Consider the following 14,423-nt stretch of genomic DNA (forward strand, 5'->3'; position numbering starts at 1 on the left):
CTTTTTGCAGCTGCTGTGCAGAGGCAGGCAGCTGAGGAGCCTGACCCCTGGAAAACCTGAGTTTGGCCCAAAATACAGGCCCAGTAAACACACTGGACAACATAGAGTGTGCTTAAGTGACAGGAGAGGTTTACATAGGGGACAACTGGTCATGGAAACCCACCAGGGCCTACTCTTCCCCCTCTAATCCACTGCTTGCAGGACCAGCTGGGAGAGACACATCTGGCTGGGAACTCAGAAGGGAGGGGGCAGGAAAGATTGTTTGGAGACTTAACCCAGGACCAGGAAATGGGGGGGTCTATAGGTGACCCTGGGGACTAAGAATTGGGTCCCCCATTCATGAGTGGAACCCAGGGGAGATCCCTGGGGTACAGTCTTCCAGCATGGACCACCAAGTACTGGGCCCTGGAGGTGCACTGATTTGAAATCTTCAGACCAATTGGCATTCAGCAGAGAGCCTGGAGCCTGCCTCCAGGAATTCCAGACAGTGCCACCTAAAACTGCTGAGAAGAGGAACTGAGAATCTTTTGAAATCCAACGGAAAGAATTCTTCAACTTTTCAAGATTTTTTTTAACTCTTTTCTCTGTTTAATTCTGACCTTAATGGTGCATAGACATTTATTCATATTCATATTTTTTTTCTCATTTCTAGCACTCTTGAAGTAAGTTATTTTTCATGGATTAGTTTTTTTGTGAACTAGGGTGTTTATTAATATATTTTAGTTTCCTTTATATTCTTTTATTTTTACTTTTATCTTTTAAAATTTTTACTTTATATATATATTTTTTTCTCCTATTTCCCTTGATTATCTTTTCTTCAGCCAACAGCCAATCTCTATTTTCTCTCTTTGACTCTTCCTTTAATTTTTTACTTCTTCTCTCCTTCTCCCTAATAGTCATCACATCCTGTATCACTTCTGTTCTCTCCCTGTCCACCATTAAACCCTTTTTCAGTCTTGCTGTTTTTAATTGTAGACAATAACTGATGATGTCATTTCGGTTCATTGTGTTAATTAGAATTGTAGATGTCATAGTAGGAACTATTTGGTTTAATGTGATATATCATTTGCATGGGTTGTTGTTATTATTTGTCTGCCCCTAAACAGTGAGGTACTGGAGACCTGCAGGGACACTGTAAGTCCACAGGGTAGAAACTCTACTGCCTCAGATCCATACTGTTAGGTGGGTAGGCACACAAACAACATGAAAAAGCAAGGGAAGAAATCACCCCAAACAAACCAAGATACTTCAGTAACAGAATTCATCAACACCACAGTGGAAGAAATGTTAGAGAAACAGTTTAGAAGGTACATAGTTAAACTGATCTTTGAAGTAAAGGATGGTATAAGAAATGAAATCAGAGGGAAAATACATGAAGTGAAAGATCACTTCAATAAAGAGGCAGAGATTTTGATAAAAAAAAAGCAAGCAGAAACCTTAGAAAGGAAGGAATCAATAAATCAAATTAAAAATTCAGTAGAAAGCATCACCAACAGACTAGACCACTTGGGAGACAGAACCTCAGTCAATGAAGACAAAATATATAATCTCGAAAATAGAGTTGACCACAGAGAGGAGATGTTGAGAAACTATGAACAGAACTTCCGAGAACTATGGAATAACATAAAAAAGAGCAAATTTAAGATTTATAGGGATAGGTGAAGGTTTGGAGATATAAACCAAAGGAATGCACAATCTTTTTAATGAAATAACACCAGAAAATTACACAGACAGATCTAAAGAATGAAATGGAAAATCAAATGCAGGAGGCTTACATGGACCCCAAATGTACAAAACTACAACAGAGCCCCACCAAGGCATATTATAATGAAAATGCCCAGCCTACAGAGTAAGAATAGAATTTTGAAGGCTGTGAGAGAAAAATATCAGATTTCATTAGGGGGAAACCAATTCAGACCTCAGCTGATTTCTCCACCCAGGCCTTCAAAGCTTCGAGGTCCTAGAATAACATATACCAAGCTCTGAAAGAAAATGGACGCCAACCCAGAATCCTATATCCAGCAAACTTAAGCTTCAGATTTGAAGATGAAATAAAAATCTCCATGATAGACAAAAGTTAAAAGAATTTGCAACCAGGAAGCCTGCACTTCAGAACATTTTTAATAAAGTATTCCATGAAGATGAAGTAAAAAAAAAAAAGTGAAATCAGCAGAGGGAGGAACTACACTTAAGGAGTAGCCAATCAAAGGAGAAAGAAATTCAAATTAAAAACTAGAAATAAACCCAAATGATCGGGAATACAAGTCATATCTTGGTAATAACCTTGAACTTAATGGTCTAAACCCATCAGTCAAAAGACCCAGACTGGCAGATTGGGTTACAAAATGAGATCCAACAATATGTTGTCTCCAAGAGACTCACCTCACAGTCGGAAGGTGAAAAGATGGGAAAAAGACATATCACTCCCATGGATCGCATAAACAAGCAGGGGTTTCTATCCTCATATCAGATAAAGTGGACTTTAAGCCAAAATTAATCTGAAGGGACAAAGAAGGAGATTTCCTACTGCTTAAGGGAGTTATAAATCAGCAAGACATAACAATTGTAAACATTTATGCCCCCAAACAATGGAGTACCTACGTATATCAAATAAACCCTTCTCAATCTTAAGAATGAAATAGACCACAACATAATAGTACTGGGTACCTTTAACATGCTTCTGTCACCACTGGATAGATCCTCCAAACAAAAACTAAATTCAGAAGCTATAGAAGTAAAAAATACAATTGCTATTTTAGACTTAACAGACCTATGTAGAATATTTCATCCATCAATGACTGAATACACTTTCTCTCTAACATAGACCATGTTATGTAAGCTATCACATATGTTGGCCTACAATTGTAATATTACCTAATATATTTTTAGAATCTGTAGGGTTATTTTGACAGCTCCCTTTCCATTGTTATTAATTTTTGTGTTCTTGTTTTTTTTTTTAAACATGTATTCATTTTTTTAGGTGTAGATGGACACAACACAATGCCTTTATTGTTATGTGGTGCTGAGGATCGAACCCGAGTCCCACCGTGCTAGATGAGTGCTCTACCGCTGAGCCACAATCCCAGCCTCTGTGTTCTTGTTTTTTTCTTGATTAGTCTTGGTTGATTTTTATCAGATTTTAGCTCATTTATTTCTTCTCTATTTCATATATTTCTGCTCATATATTTTTTTCTTCCTACTACATAATTCGAAAATAATTTGATTGTTAATTTCTAGCTCCTTTCTGATACAAGTACTTTAAGTTATAAATGTTTATCTGAGTACTGGTCCATCCCAGAGATCCTGGTATTTTAAGCTTTTATTATCACTTACTTCAAAGCACTTTTTATTTAATTTTCTTTGCTTGCTTCCTTGCCCTCTGAGATATTTATAAGTGTGCCATTTAATTCTGAAATAGTTGACATGTGGGAGTGGGGTTCTATATATCTTGATTGATTTCTAAATCATGAAGGAAACTGCATGATTTCAAATTTTAAAAAAAAGTAATGGAAATTGTGGTGGGGCCGTCGCTCTGAGTGACCAGCATTTTTCTTCCCGTAATTGGTAGAGGCTCTGTCGGTCACTTTTGTAGTGATCTGGCCACATTCATAATGGCCCTAGATGGCTGCCTCAGTCCTCAAAGTAGCAGAATGTGTCTTTATGCATTGGCATGCCTTCCTGCAGCCCCATGGGTCGAGCTACGCTCACCTGTTCTTTGTGATATTACCCCTTTGCCTGTTTGGGACAGAATGTTCCATGGAAACGCCCTTTGTGTGTCCCCTTCTCTTGCTCTGCCTTTGGGTGTGGCCTTCCTAGATGTCAGTCAGCCTCCTGCCAGCAGACATCATGAAGCTAGACTCAGCCCCTTGAAACCTGACCCCTTGCCTCACTTGAATGGCTTCTCCTCAATAAAAGGGGTCAGGACGTGCTCTCTCTCTTTCTGTGGACCCTTAAGGTCAAAGGAGCTGTCACAGGACCCCCAAAGAAAAAGGTATTTCATGCAGCCCAGTTCCCCTGGAGTGACCCTGAGTGTTTTTGTCACCAGGAACGCAGCTGGAAATGTTTTTATATTGATTGTATTAGCTACCTACATGTCAAATCTGATCAAATTGCATCCTTCAAATATATGCATCATATTGTACTTCAATTTGACTTCAGTAGAGCTGTGGGAATAAAAGAGAACAACTTAGAGGACGAAAAGTTTATTTGGGGCTCACTGTTTCCCAAGATTCATTTCCTGGTGAGCTTGCCCTGGGCCTGAAATGAGGCAGAACATCCCGGTGCAGGGGCAGAAGAAAACTGCTCAGCTCGTGGCAGCCCCAGGAAAGAGAGACTGAGGAGCCAGGGAAAAGGTGTAGTCCCCAAAGGCACGCCCCCCGTGACCTGCATCCTCCTGCCAAGCCCACCTGCCTGCAGGTACCACCCAGTAGTCCATTCAAGTTATTAATCCAGCGAATGGATCCACTGCTGGGATTACAACTCTCATAATCTGGTCATTTCACCTCTGAACATTCCTGCATTGCTGAGCACATGAGCTTTTCAAGGGATGATCCAGGATTCAACCATGACAATAATAGTTGGAAACTTCAACTGAAATCAGATAGTGATAGTTACATAATTCTGTGAATATACTAAAAACCACTGAGTTTTACACTTTGAAAGGATAAATTTTATTATATGCAAATTATACCTATCAATAAAGCTTTTATTTAAATGGGTCAATTGTGTTTACACATCAGAAGAATATTTTTTACAGTTACTACTTAACAGGGCTGGGGATATAGCTCACTTGGTAGACTGCTTGCTTCGCCTGCAAAACAAGGCCCTGGGTTCGAAAAAAAGTTACTACTTTATTTTTTACTTAACAAAAAAAGTACCTAAGATTAAATCTAACAAAAGTTGCACAAACCCTAAACATTTCACAATTTTATAAAACTTTTTAGAAACTTTATAAAAATTATATTCAGAAACTAATAAAGGTTTTTAGTGTCTTAACAGAACTATTCCTTTTTTTTTTTTTTTAATCTTTTGAATTTTGAGACAGATCTCTCTAACTTGCCCAGGCTGACCTTGAACTTGAGATCCTCCTGCCTCAGCCTCCCAAGTCTCTGGGACAACAGGTGTGGGCCACCTCAACCAGTGAGAAGGTAATTTCTTTAAAGTGGACCAGTAAACCTATTCCCAGCCTCTCCCACCTGCTACTAATTAAAATCTTACAGTATATTTCTACTAATTTTTTTTCTTCATTAGTACTGGATGACTTAACAAGAAAAGGGAAAGTCTTTGATTTAAAACTGCCAGCTTCTGAAATTGATTCACTTAAACTATATTAAGCTATCATTTAGGAATCCTTCCTGTCACATAATAGGAAAAAAAATATCTCAACAGCTGGATGAAAAGCAAACTTACTGAGATAACTTTCTATTCCACATGCTGTAGATTGCTGTATGTCTAGTGTGTTATAGATAACACTGTCGTTCCTGACATTTTTAGATGAGCCTGTTAGTCCTAGAGAAAATAAAAACTAGGTAAATATTAGAGGATAAATTCTGGAAAGGAGAAAACATTGCAAGGGAGATATTAAATCTTTATAATTTTATGGTATGTATATTATTATCGACCTCCTTGTTACCTACTGTTTTCCTTTCATATCCTTCAGGTATTTGGAATTCATCTTTACGTACAATGTCAACATCAAATGAAGGTCCAGTTGGATATACCCCCCCAGACGGAGGCTGGGGGTGGGCAGTGGTTGTTGGTGCTTTCATTTCTATCGGCTTCTCTTGTGCATTTGCCAAATCTATTTCTGTATTTTACAAAGAAATTGAAGGTCTATTTGATACCAGCACCAGTGAAGTGTCGTGGATCTCCTCCATCATGTTTGCTGTCATGTATGGGGGCGGTGAGTACCACTGAGGCCTTCTCTTTTAACTACCAGTAGGCAGGCAAAAGCTCTGTAGTAGGTGCTTTCTGTTCCTGGTGCCCTTATCAGTGAGGTATTCGAAAGGTTGTTCTTGAAGCGAGGTGATTAGAATCGCATTTTTCCTTCCTTTTATCAGTAAAGGTTATATAGCAACTATATGTTCCTCTTAGGTTAACTATGACCAAAACTGGAGTCATATAAAGGATAACTTTCTTTTAAAATGTGTTTTCTGGCTGGCCATGGTGATTACATTAAGTCTATAATCCCAGCAACTCAGGAAACTGAGGCAGGAGAATTGCAAGTTTAAGGCCAGCCTCAGCAAGTTAGACCAAAGCAACTCAGCAATACCCTATTTCAAAATTAAAAAAAAATAAAAAGGTCTGGGAATGTAGCTCAGTGGTAAAGTGCCCCGGGTTCAATCCCCAATATGAAATAATAATAATAATAATAATAATAATAATAATAATAATAATAATGATGCATTTTCTGGGCTGGGGTGCAGCTCAGTGATAGAGTGCTTGCTTAGCATGCACAAGGCCCTGGGTTTAATCTCCAGTACTGCAGGGAGGGGAAAAAAAGTGTTTTCTGCTTTTGCTGATATATACAAAGGCAATTGATTTTTGTATTTTCATTGTATATCCTGTAAGCTTGCTCAATTCTTGTCGTTTCCATTAATTTATTGGTAGAGTCTGTCAAAATTTTTGGATATTCAAAATATCTTCCACAAATAATGATAGTTTGGTTTCTTCCTTTCCTTATCCCTGTTTTCCCCTGTCTTACTGCACTGGCTTGGACTTCCAGTATAATGCTGAAGAAAAGTAGTGATGGTAGGCATTTTTGTTTTGTAGTTCTGTTATCGTTGTTTTCTGTGAGAAACAAAACACATATTAGCTAGTGATTTGTTCCTACTGACTGTTGTCTTCATGTCTGCACTCCAGATACCTGTCCACAAATCAAGAACAGAGAAGACTTGCTACAGTTACGTTAATAATGTTCTAAACACATGAAGATCCCTACAGACTTAGAATCAGGGAATGTGTAGCCCGTTCTACCTTAGGAGAGGTAGAGTGAGGGCTTTTCTTCTTGCGATGAATCTATCTAATATGTTCTAGAAACACAGAAGATGTACAATCAATGCTGCTGTTTTTTTTCCACTACACAAATCAATGAACCTGCAATAATGATGGAAAGCAGCTCTTGACCCGGTTTTGTGTTTTCTCCGTTTGTTGTGGGGATGGGGGTTTTGTCTTGACGCCTATCTTGTCAGTAATGCCTCGTGTGGACGCAGAAGTGGGGAGTGGGCTTCTCTACGTTGCTAAGTTGCCTGTTCTCTCCCAGGTCCCATCAGCAGTATCCTGGTGAATAAGTACGGCAGTCGTCCAGTCATGATGGCTGGTGGCTGCTTGTCTGGCTGTGGCTTGGTTGCGGCTTCTTTCTGTAACACCGTTCAGGAGCTTTACTTGTGTATTGGAGTTATTGGAGGTGAGGTGCTAATGGTTTATTTTCAAGCGTTAATTTTTTTTTGGTGGACTGTTGGTAGCATTGATCTGCCGATTCTTTTGAGAAATAAAATGTCTTTATTAGAAAAATGACTGACTGTTATTTTTAAGAGCTTTAGATATGTTAATTTAAGAGTGCCAGAAAAGCAAACTTTTAAAGACAGTCTAGCGCTTAATTGGCATTATCATTTGTTAAATGAATGAGTTGAAGATTTTTTGTCCCACCTCCCTTTCTTCTTTTCCTCCCTCACTCCCTCTTTTCCTTCCTTCCATCTAAAGGAAGGTAGCAGTAAAGGACGTGGTGCCCTCAGTTATTTAAAGAGCAGTCATCAGCTATTCCCAGCCATCACAAACCCCAGACTATCTGAGATGGAATTGGCTCAGAGTGGACTAAGGGAACATCAGATACAAAGAGCAGATTCTCTGGTAGAGAAGCCAGGTACATTTTCAAGGAGTAAAGCGCATGACAGGAGCACTCTCCCTCCCCTCACCCCCCTGCCCTTTTTAAAATTTTTTTGGTGCTGGATTGAACCCAGAGACACTTTACCACTGAGTTACATCTCCAGTCCTCTTTTATTTCTATTTTTTTAAATTTTGAGACAGGTCCTCCTGCCTTAGCCTCTGAGTCACTGGGATTACAAGCATCGGTTTTGTTTTTTTTTAAGAGAGAGAGAGAGAGAGAGAGAGAATTTTTTAATATTTATTTCTTAGTTTTTGGCGGACACAACATCTTTGTTGGTATATGGTGCTGGGGATCGAACCCGGGCTGCACACATGCCAGGCGAGCGCGCTACCGCTTGAGCCACATCCCCAGCCCCACAAGCATCATTTCTTAATAATTATTTTCATGAAGATATATAGGAAACTATCACCATAATACCAAGGCAGAGAGATTTCATGTTCAAAGCCAGCCTTAGCAACCTAGTGAGACCCTGTCTCCAAATGAAAAAAAAAGAAGGGCTGGGCATGTGGCTCAGTAGTTAAGCATCCCTGGGTTCAATACCTGGGACCTATATACATACATACATATATATATTTTTTTTTTGTGTGTGTGTGTGTGTATATATATATATACTGTTTATTAATAGAAAAAATGTCAACAACCTAATGCTCATTAACCAGAGAATGGTGAATGAATTATGGTACCATTCAATGGAAAAATAACATCAGCGAAAATTTCTGAGACATGGAAGTATGAGCATGTGCATGATATATTAAGTTAAAAAACTTGATAACAGGCTGAGGGTGTAGCTCAGTGGTAGAGGACTAGCCTGGCCAAAGAAAGGGGTTACATCTCTTGGTTCTATTCTTGGGCTTTCTGCTTATTTTCATTGATTTGTTTTTCTATTTTTTTTTTGATACACTGTTCTTTTTTTTATTGGTTGTTCAAAACATTACAAAGCTCTTGACATATCATATTTCATACATTTGATTCAAGTGGGTTATGAACTCCCATTTTTACCCCGTATACAGATTGCAGAATCACATCGGTTACACATCCACGTTTTTACATAATGCCATATTAGTAACTGTTGTATTCTGCTATCCTCTACTATCCCCCCTCCCCTCCCCTCCCATCTTCTCTCTCTACCCCATCTACTGTAATTCAATTCTATCCCTTGTTTTTTTTTCCCTTTCCCCTCACATCACTGTTCTAATTATTATAACTGTGTAACATATTCATTCTTTTACATTGGTCCCCCAAATTACTTATCTTTTTCAAATATTTATGATGTATTCATTCTCCAGGAATATTTCATGGGCATTTTACCTCATTTGAAAAATAAAATACATGGCCATTTTCATAGAAATTGCCTTCAGTTAATGAATTTATTGTGGTAGTACTGGCATTTCTGACAGTGTTGTATTTTTACTATCCAAAAACATTTTCTTTTACTGTCTTACTTTCTGAACTCATAATATTTATTTTTTTCCTTTTTGTTTTCAATTCCCTGTTCCTCAAGAAAGCTAATATTATGAAGCTAAGTACAGATCCTACATTTATTTTTTTAATATTTATTTTTTAGTTGTAGGTGGACATAGTACCTTTATTTTTTTTTTTTTTTATGTGGTGCTGAGGATCGAACCCCGTGCCTCACGCGTGCTAGGCGAGTGCTCTACCACTGAGCCACAACCCCAGCCCGGGGATTTTTTAGTATTCTTTTGGTTGCTAGAATAAAAGTAATAATAATTTTAATGTTATAACTCTGGTATTTGCTACATAAAGACACTTTGGTCTATATTTATTTGACAACAGTGGACCTCATGATCCATTAATTATAATAGCCTCTCTCAGAAGGATGGCAATTTTGTCCTTTTCGTTCAATTTCTTTGTCGAGTTAATTAATAACAAGTGTTTCTGGCGTTAATTATACTATGTAATACTGTCATTTTTCCCCTCCCTCCAGGTCTTGGATTTGCTTTCAACCTGAATCCAGCTCTGACCATGATTGGCACGTATTTCTATAAGAAGCGACCCTTGGCCAACGGACTGACCATGGCCGGCAGCCCTGTGCTCCTCGCAGTCCTGGCCTCCCTCAATCAGACTCTCTTTGATAGCTTTGGTTGTAAAGGAAGCTTCCTGATTCTTGGGGGCCTCCTACTAAACTGCTGTGTGGCTGGAGCCCTGATGCGACCCCTAGGGCCCAAGCCGACACAGGCAGAGACAGTTGAGTGTAAAGAATCCCTTCCGGAAGCTGGAAAATCTAATGCAAACAAGGTTGCAGGTGATGCCAATGGAAAATGTAATGGTGGGAACGGTAAAGAGGAGAAAAGATCCATCTTCCCAGTAGTTAACCAATTCCTGAACCTGTCCCTCTTCACCCACAGAGGCTTTGTTCTGTACCTCTCTGGAAACGTGATGATGGTCTTTGGACTGGCTGCCCCGTTAGTCTTTCTTAGTAGTTACGCGAAGAGTCAACACTATGCTAGTGAGAAGCCTGCCTTCCTTCTCTCCATTTTGTCTTTGGTCGATATTATAGCCAGACCTTCCATGGGACTGATAGCCAACACCAAGTGGATAAGACCACGAATCCAGTATTTCTTTGCTGCTGCGATTTTTGCAAATGGAGTGTGTCATATGGTACTGCCTTTTTCTACCAGCTACGTTGGGTTCTGTGTCTATGCGGGATGCTTAGGATTTGCCTTTGGGTGGCTCAGCTCTGTATTGTTTGAAACACTGATGGACCTCGTGGGACCGCAGAGGTTCTCCAGCGCCATGGGATTGGTGACCATTGTGGAATGCTGTCCTGTCCTCCTGGGGCCACCACTGTTAGGTATAGTATGTTTCCCTACCTCTATGATCCCGCTATCATAAAACAGGATTGGGACCGTGATAGAAAGCAGAGATTAGGGGCTGGGATTGTGGCTCAGTGGCCAGAGCGCTCACCTAGCATGGGCGGGACCCGGGTTCAATCCTCAGCACCACATAAAAATAAAGGCATTGGGTTGTGTCCATCTACACCTAAAAAAATAAATATTAAAAAAAAGCAGCAGAGATTACTGAGCTGTTTGGTAGCACAGAGCAAGCCTTTCTCACCTCTGTACCCTGAGGGCTGGCACATTACTTGACACTGGTGATTGCTCAAATACTTACCGAATCAAAGTAAATTGAACCATCAAGCTGAAAGGAGAATAAAAAAAAAAAAAAAAACTATTACAAACTTCAGTATTTTTAAAAGTATTTCTGGTCACAAAATGAACACGCTTATTGTAGAAAAATGCGTAATGTACCTTTCCACCCTTAAAATACTAACAGCATTTTCATTTTAATCATGACATTTCTCTCAGTCCTGCTATTCAAAATAATAATAATAGGTATCAGGCGAGGGTTCACAGTGTACCAGACTGTTTTTGTCACTTTATATGCCCTGTCATATTTCACAAGTCTATGAGGTAGAACTGTCACTGTCCCACTTTACAAGTGAAGAGATATGGGCTTCTAAAAATGAAATAATCTGTCCGAGATCTCGCATTCAGCAAAGGGCTACAAAACTTAATAGTTTATTCCATAAGAAGAGCAAATTCTTTACATTTAGAAATTATTACTTAATTGAGAGTTAAGGGAAATTGCATGGAATTGGAAGGTGAGCCTCAGGGGTATACACAATTACATATAAGAGGAAAGGAGGAGTAGGAGAAAAATTATATAAGTGGAAGAAACGATTTATAGTAGAGGGGATGGAGAGAGAGAAGGGGAGGGGAGGGGAGGGGAGGGGAGGGGGGACAGTGGAGAATGGGATAGACAGCAGAATACATCAGTCACTAGAAAGGCAATTTGTAAATCAATGGAAGTGTAACTGATGTGACACAGCAATCTGTATACGGGGTAAAAATGGGAGTTCATAACCCACTTGAATCAATCTGTGAAATATGGTATATTAAGAACTATGTAATGTTTTGAACAACCAACAATAAAATAATTAAAAAAAATTTTTCAAAAAAAAAAAAGAAATTATTACTTAATACTAAATACAAGAATAATTTGGCTTTCCTCTGGACTGATTCATGCTTTTGAGATTATGCATGAAGGAGCAAGGAGGGATCCCCACACAGAGGCCAACTGCTGACTTCAAAACTTAGACAGCAGAATACATCAGTCACTAGAAAGGCAATTTGTAAATCAATGGAAATGTAACTGATGTGACACAGCAATCTGTAAAAATGGTAAAAATGGGAGTTCATAACCCACTTGAATCAATCTGTGAAATATGGTATGTTAAGAACTATGTAATGTTATGAACAACCAACAATAAAATAATTAAAAAAAAATACATTGGGTAAATGTAAACAAGAAAAAATTTGTAAATATATTTGATAGAGATAAAGCATCTGGATCACTTGTAAATAAGTGAAAATATTGAGATGTCAATTGATCAGCATAAATTCAAATATTCTTGGCTTCTTAAAGAAAAAAAAAAAAAAACAAAAAACTTCCCCTCGGTTACTTTTCTCTCTACTCAGTGAGTTTCACGAATCCTATCCGTTTTTACCTCCAAAACCTTCCTAGTCTGCCCATTTTTCTCCGTCACTACTACCACCCTTACCTAAACACCTGTTTCCTGTTCTGGCTGACCCTAATGGTGACCTTGTAACTGGTCCCCCTGTACCTGCGCCAGCTGTCCTGAAGTCTCTTACACCTCTTCCGTGGCTTCCCACCGCTCTTAGGGTGAGGATAAAATTTCCTGATGTGACTTACAAGGCTCTGCCTGGCCTGGCCTGGCCTCACCTGTCTCTCCACCTCATTTCTTAGCACCAGCCCTTTGCTCTCTGCTCCAGTAGCCCAGCCCTTCTTCCCGGCTTACATGCCATGCTTCCTTCTTCCTACCCCTGTGCCTTTGCACTTGCTGTTCTGCCTGGATCCTCTCCTTACCCCCTACTCCTGAGGATCTCTGTCCTCCTGCAAGTCTCAGCTCAGTGGACTCAAGGGAGGAAGACTTCCTCTCCCTACCTGCCAGTTCCAGTCCTCCATTTTCTACTTCCATAACCCTCCCTGTAGCGCTTGTCACGTTTGTGTGATTATCTGAACAACATCTCTTCTCCATTCAGCTGTGGGTGGTAAGGCCCTTGCTCACCCTCATCTGCAGCCCTGAGTGAAGCTAGTGTCTGGGGAGTGATGGAGGCTCAGTGACAGTTGCTGAATGAGCGATGCCCTGAGTTAGGAAGCCATATGGGGGTCACATTTGAATTGGTTCTATTAAGTGCAGAGTAGGGCTTTCCAGAGTTTATTTCTAGAGATACTGATAAACTGTAACCATAACGAGAGGTTTAGACACGCCAAGTTCAATGGATCTCTTTACTACCAGACTTGACAGAGCCTTAAAGATAAAAGGAAGTGATACGTCACCCCAAATTTTTGACCTTTGAAGCATTGGGCTCCCTGTTGCACAATAGTTACAGGTATAGATCCAGGAGTCAGAAATCCCAGGTTAAAGCCAAACGGTTTCATTTACTAGCTTTGTGACCTTGGACAGGTTACCTGTGTCTCTGGACTTCAGTTGTATCTATACAATGACGATGACTGTGGAGCGTGCCTGTCGTGATCTTTGGAAATGCTGCTAGATAAAGAGCATTGGCCTCTGGTAACTGGAATAGCTGTGTGTCCCCGGACAAGAGTCCCAGACCTCTTCTGAGCAACACTTCTTCCATTATGTACTGAGGGGATTGATTGTAGGTAATCTACAATTCGAATCTGCCAAGAATTGATGATTTTCCAGGTTTCTAAAAGTAACAGAATATGCAAGGGCACCCAAAATCAGTGAAAAAATGACATAAATAGAAGATAAGGTTATTTTTAGCAACTCCTTTTGGTACCCATTGGGCATTTGCGGGCTTTGAAGACTGGATCAACATCTTCTTTCTGAGTGGATCCTTATACTTTGGGAAAGGGTATCCCTGTTTATTTTACCCACATACTTTGTTTTTTTTTTTTTTTACATCTTTAGGTCGTCTCAATGACATATACGGAGACTACAAATATACATACTGGTCATGTGGTGTGATCCTGATGATTGCCAGTGTCTTTCTCTTCATTGGTATGGGCATCAATTATCGACTTGTGGCCAAAGAAGAGAAAGCAGAGGAGAATCAGAAAAAGCAAGATCCAGAGGGGGAGGCCAAAGGAGTCCCTACAAAATAACATAGAGTAGAGAGGCCCTGGGGAGAAGCGTCCTGGCTGAAACCACGGATAGTCAGAGGAGCTTCTGGCCAAAGATACTGGAAAACATTCTACTGAACCATGTTCACCCAGTGATGCTTAACGTGGACAGCAGACACCTTTGTGGAAACAGCCAGGTGTTTATTGAGGAAACTCTATTTCATCCTTCGTAGCAGTCCAAAATAAACATCACATCCTTTGAGGACTGGGTTTATTTGCAGATGATGGGGGAAGGAAATTGCTTTTATTTGAAGTCAGATTGATTAAGGGATACTTTACATATTATGGCTGAAGTATCATCATTTCTAGGGGTGCGGGGAATTGAACCCAGGGCCTTGCATATGGT

At 39.7% G+C, this 14,423-nt stretch overlaps 1 protein-coding gene across 1 annotated transcript; it reads left to right on the plus strand.

Moving 5' to 3' along the window:
- Positions 1-5,685: 5,685 nt before the first annotated feature.
- LOC308655458 (monocarboxylate transporter 1-like) lies at positions 5,686-14,059 on the plus strand (the record flags this gene model as incomplete). The annotated part of the gene is made up of 4 exons (XM_081305577.1): positions 5,686-5,902; positions 7,262-7,405; positions 9,831-10,697; positions 13,866-14,059. 4 exons carry the CDS (start codon positions 5,686-5,688, stop codon positions 14,057-14,059), a joined length of 1,422 nt encoding a protein of 473 aa, XP_081161703.1.
- Positions 14,060-14,423: the final 364 nt, after the last annotated feature.

The sequence above is a fragment of the Spermophilus citellus genome (assembly GCF_964194105.1).
Source record: "Spermophilus citellus genome assembly, chromosome: 9".
NCBI lineage: Eukaryota > Metazoa > Chordata > Mammalia > Rodentia > Sciuridae > Spermophilus > Spermophilus citellus.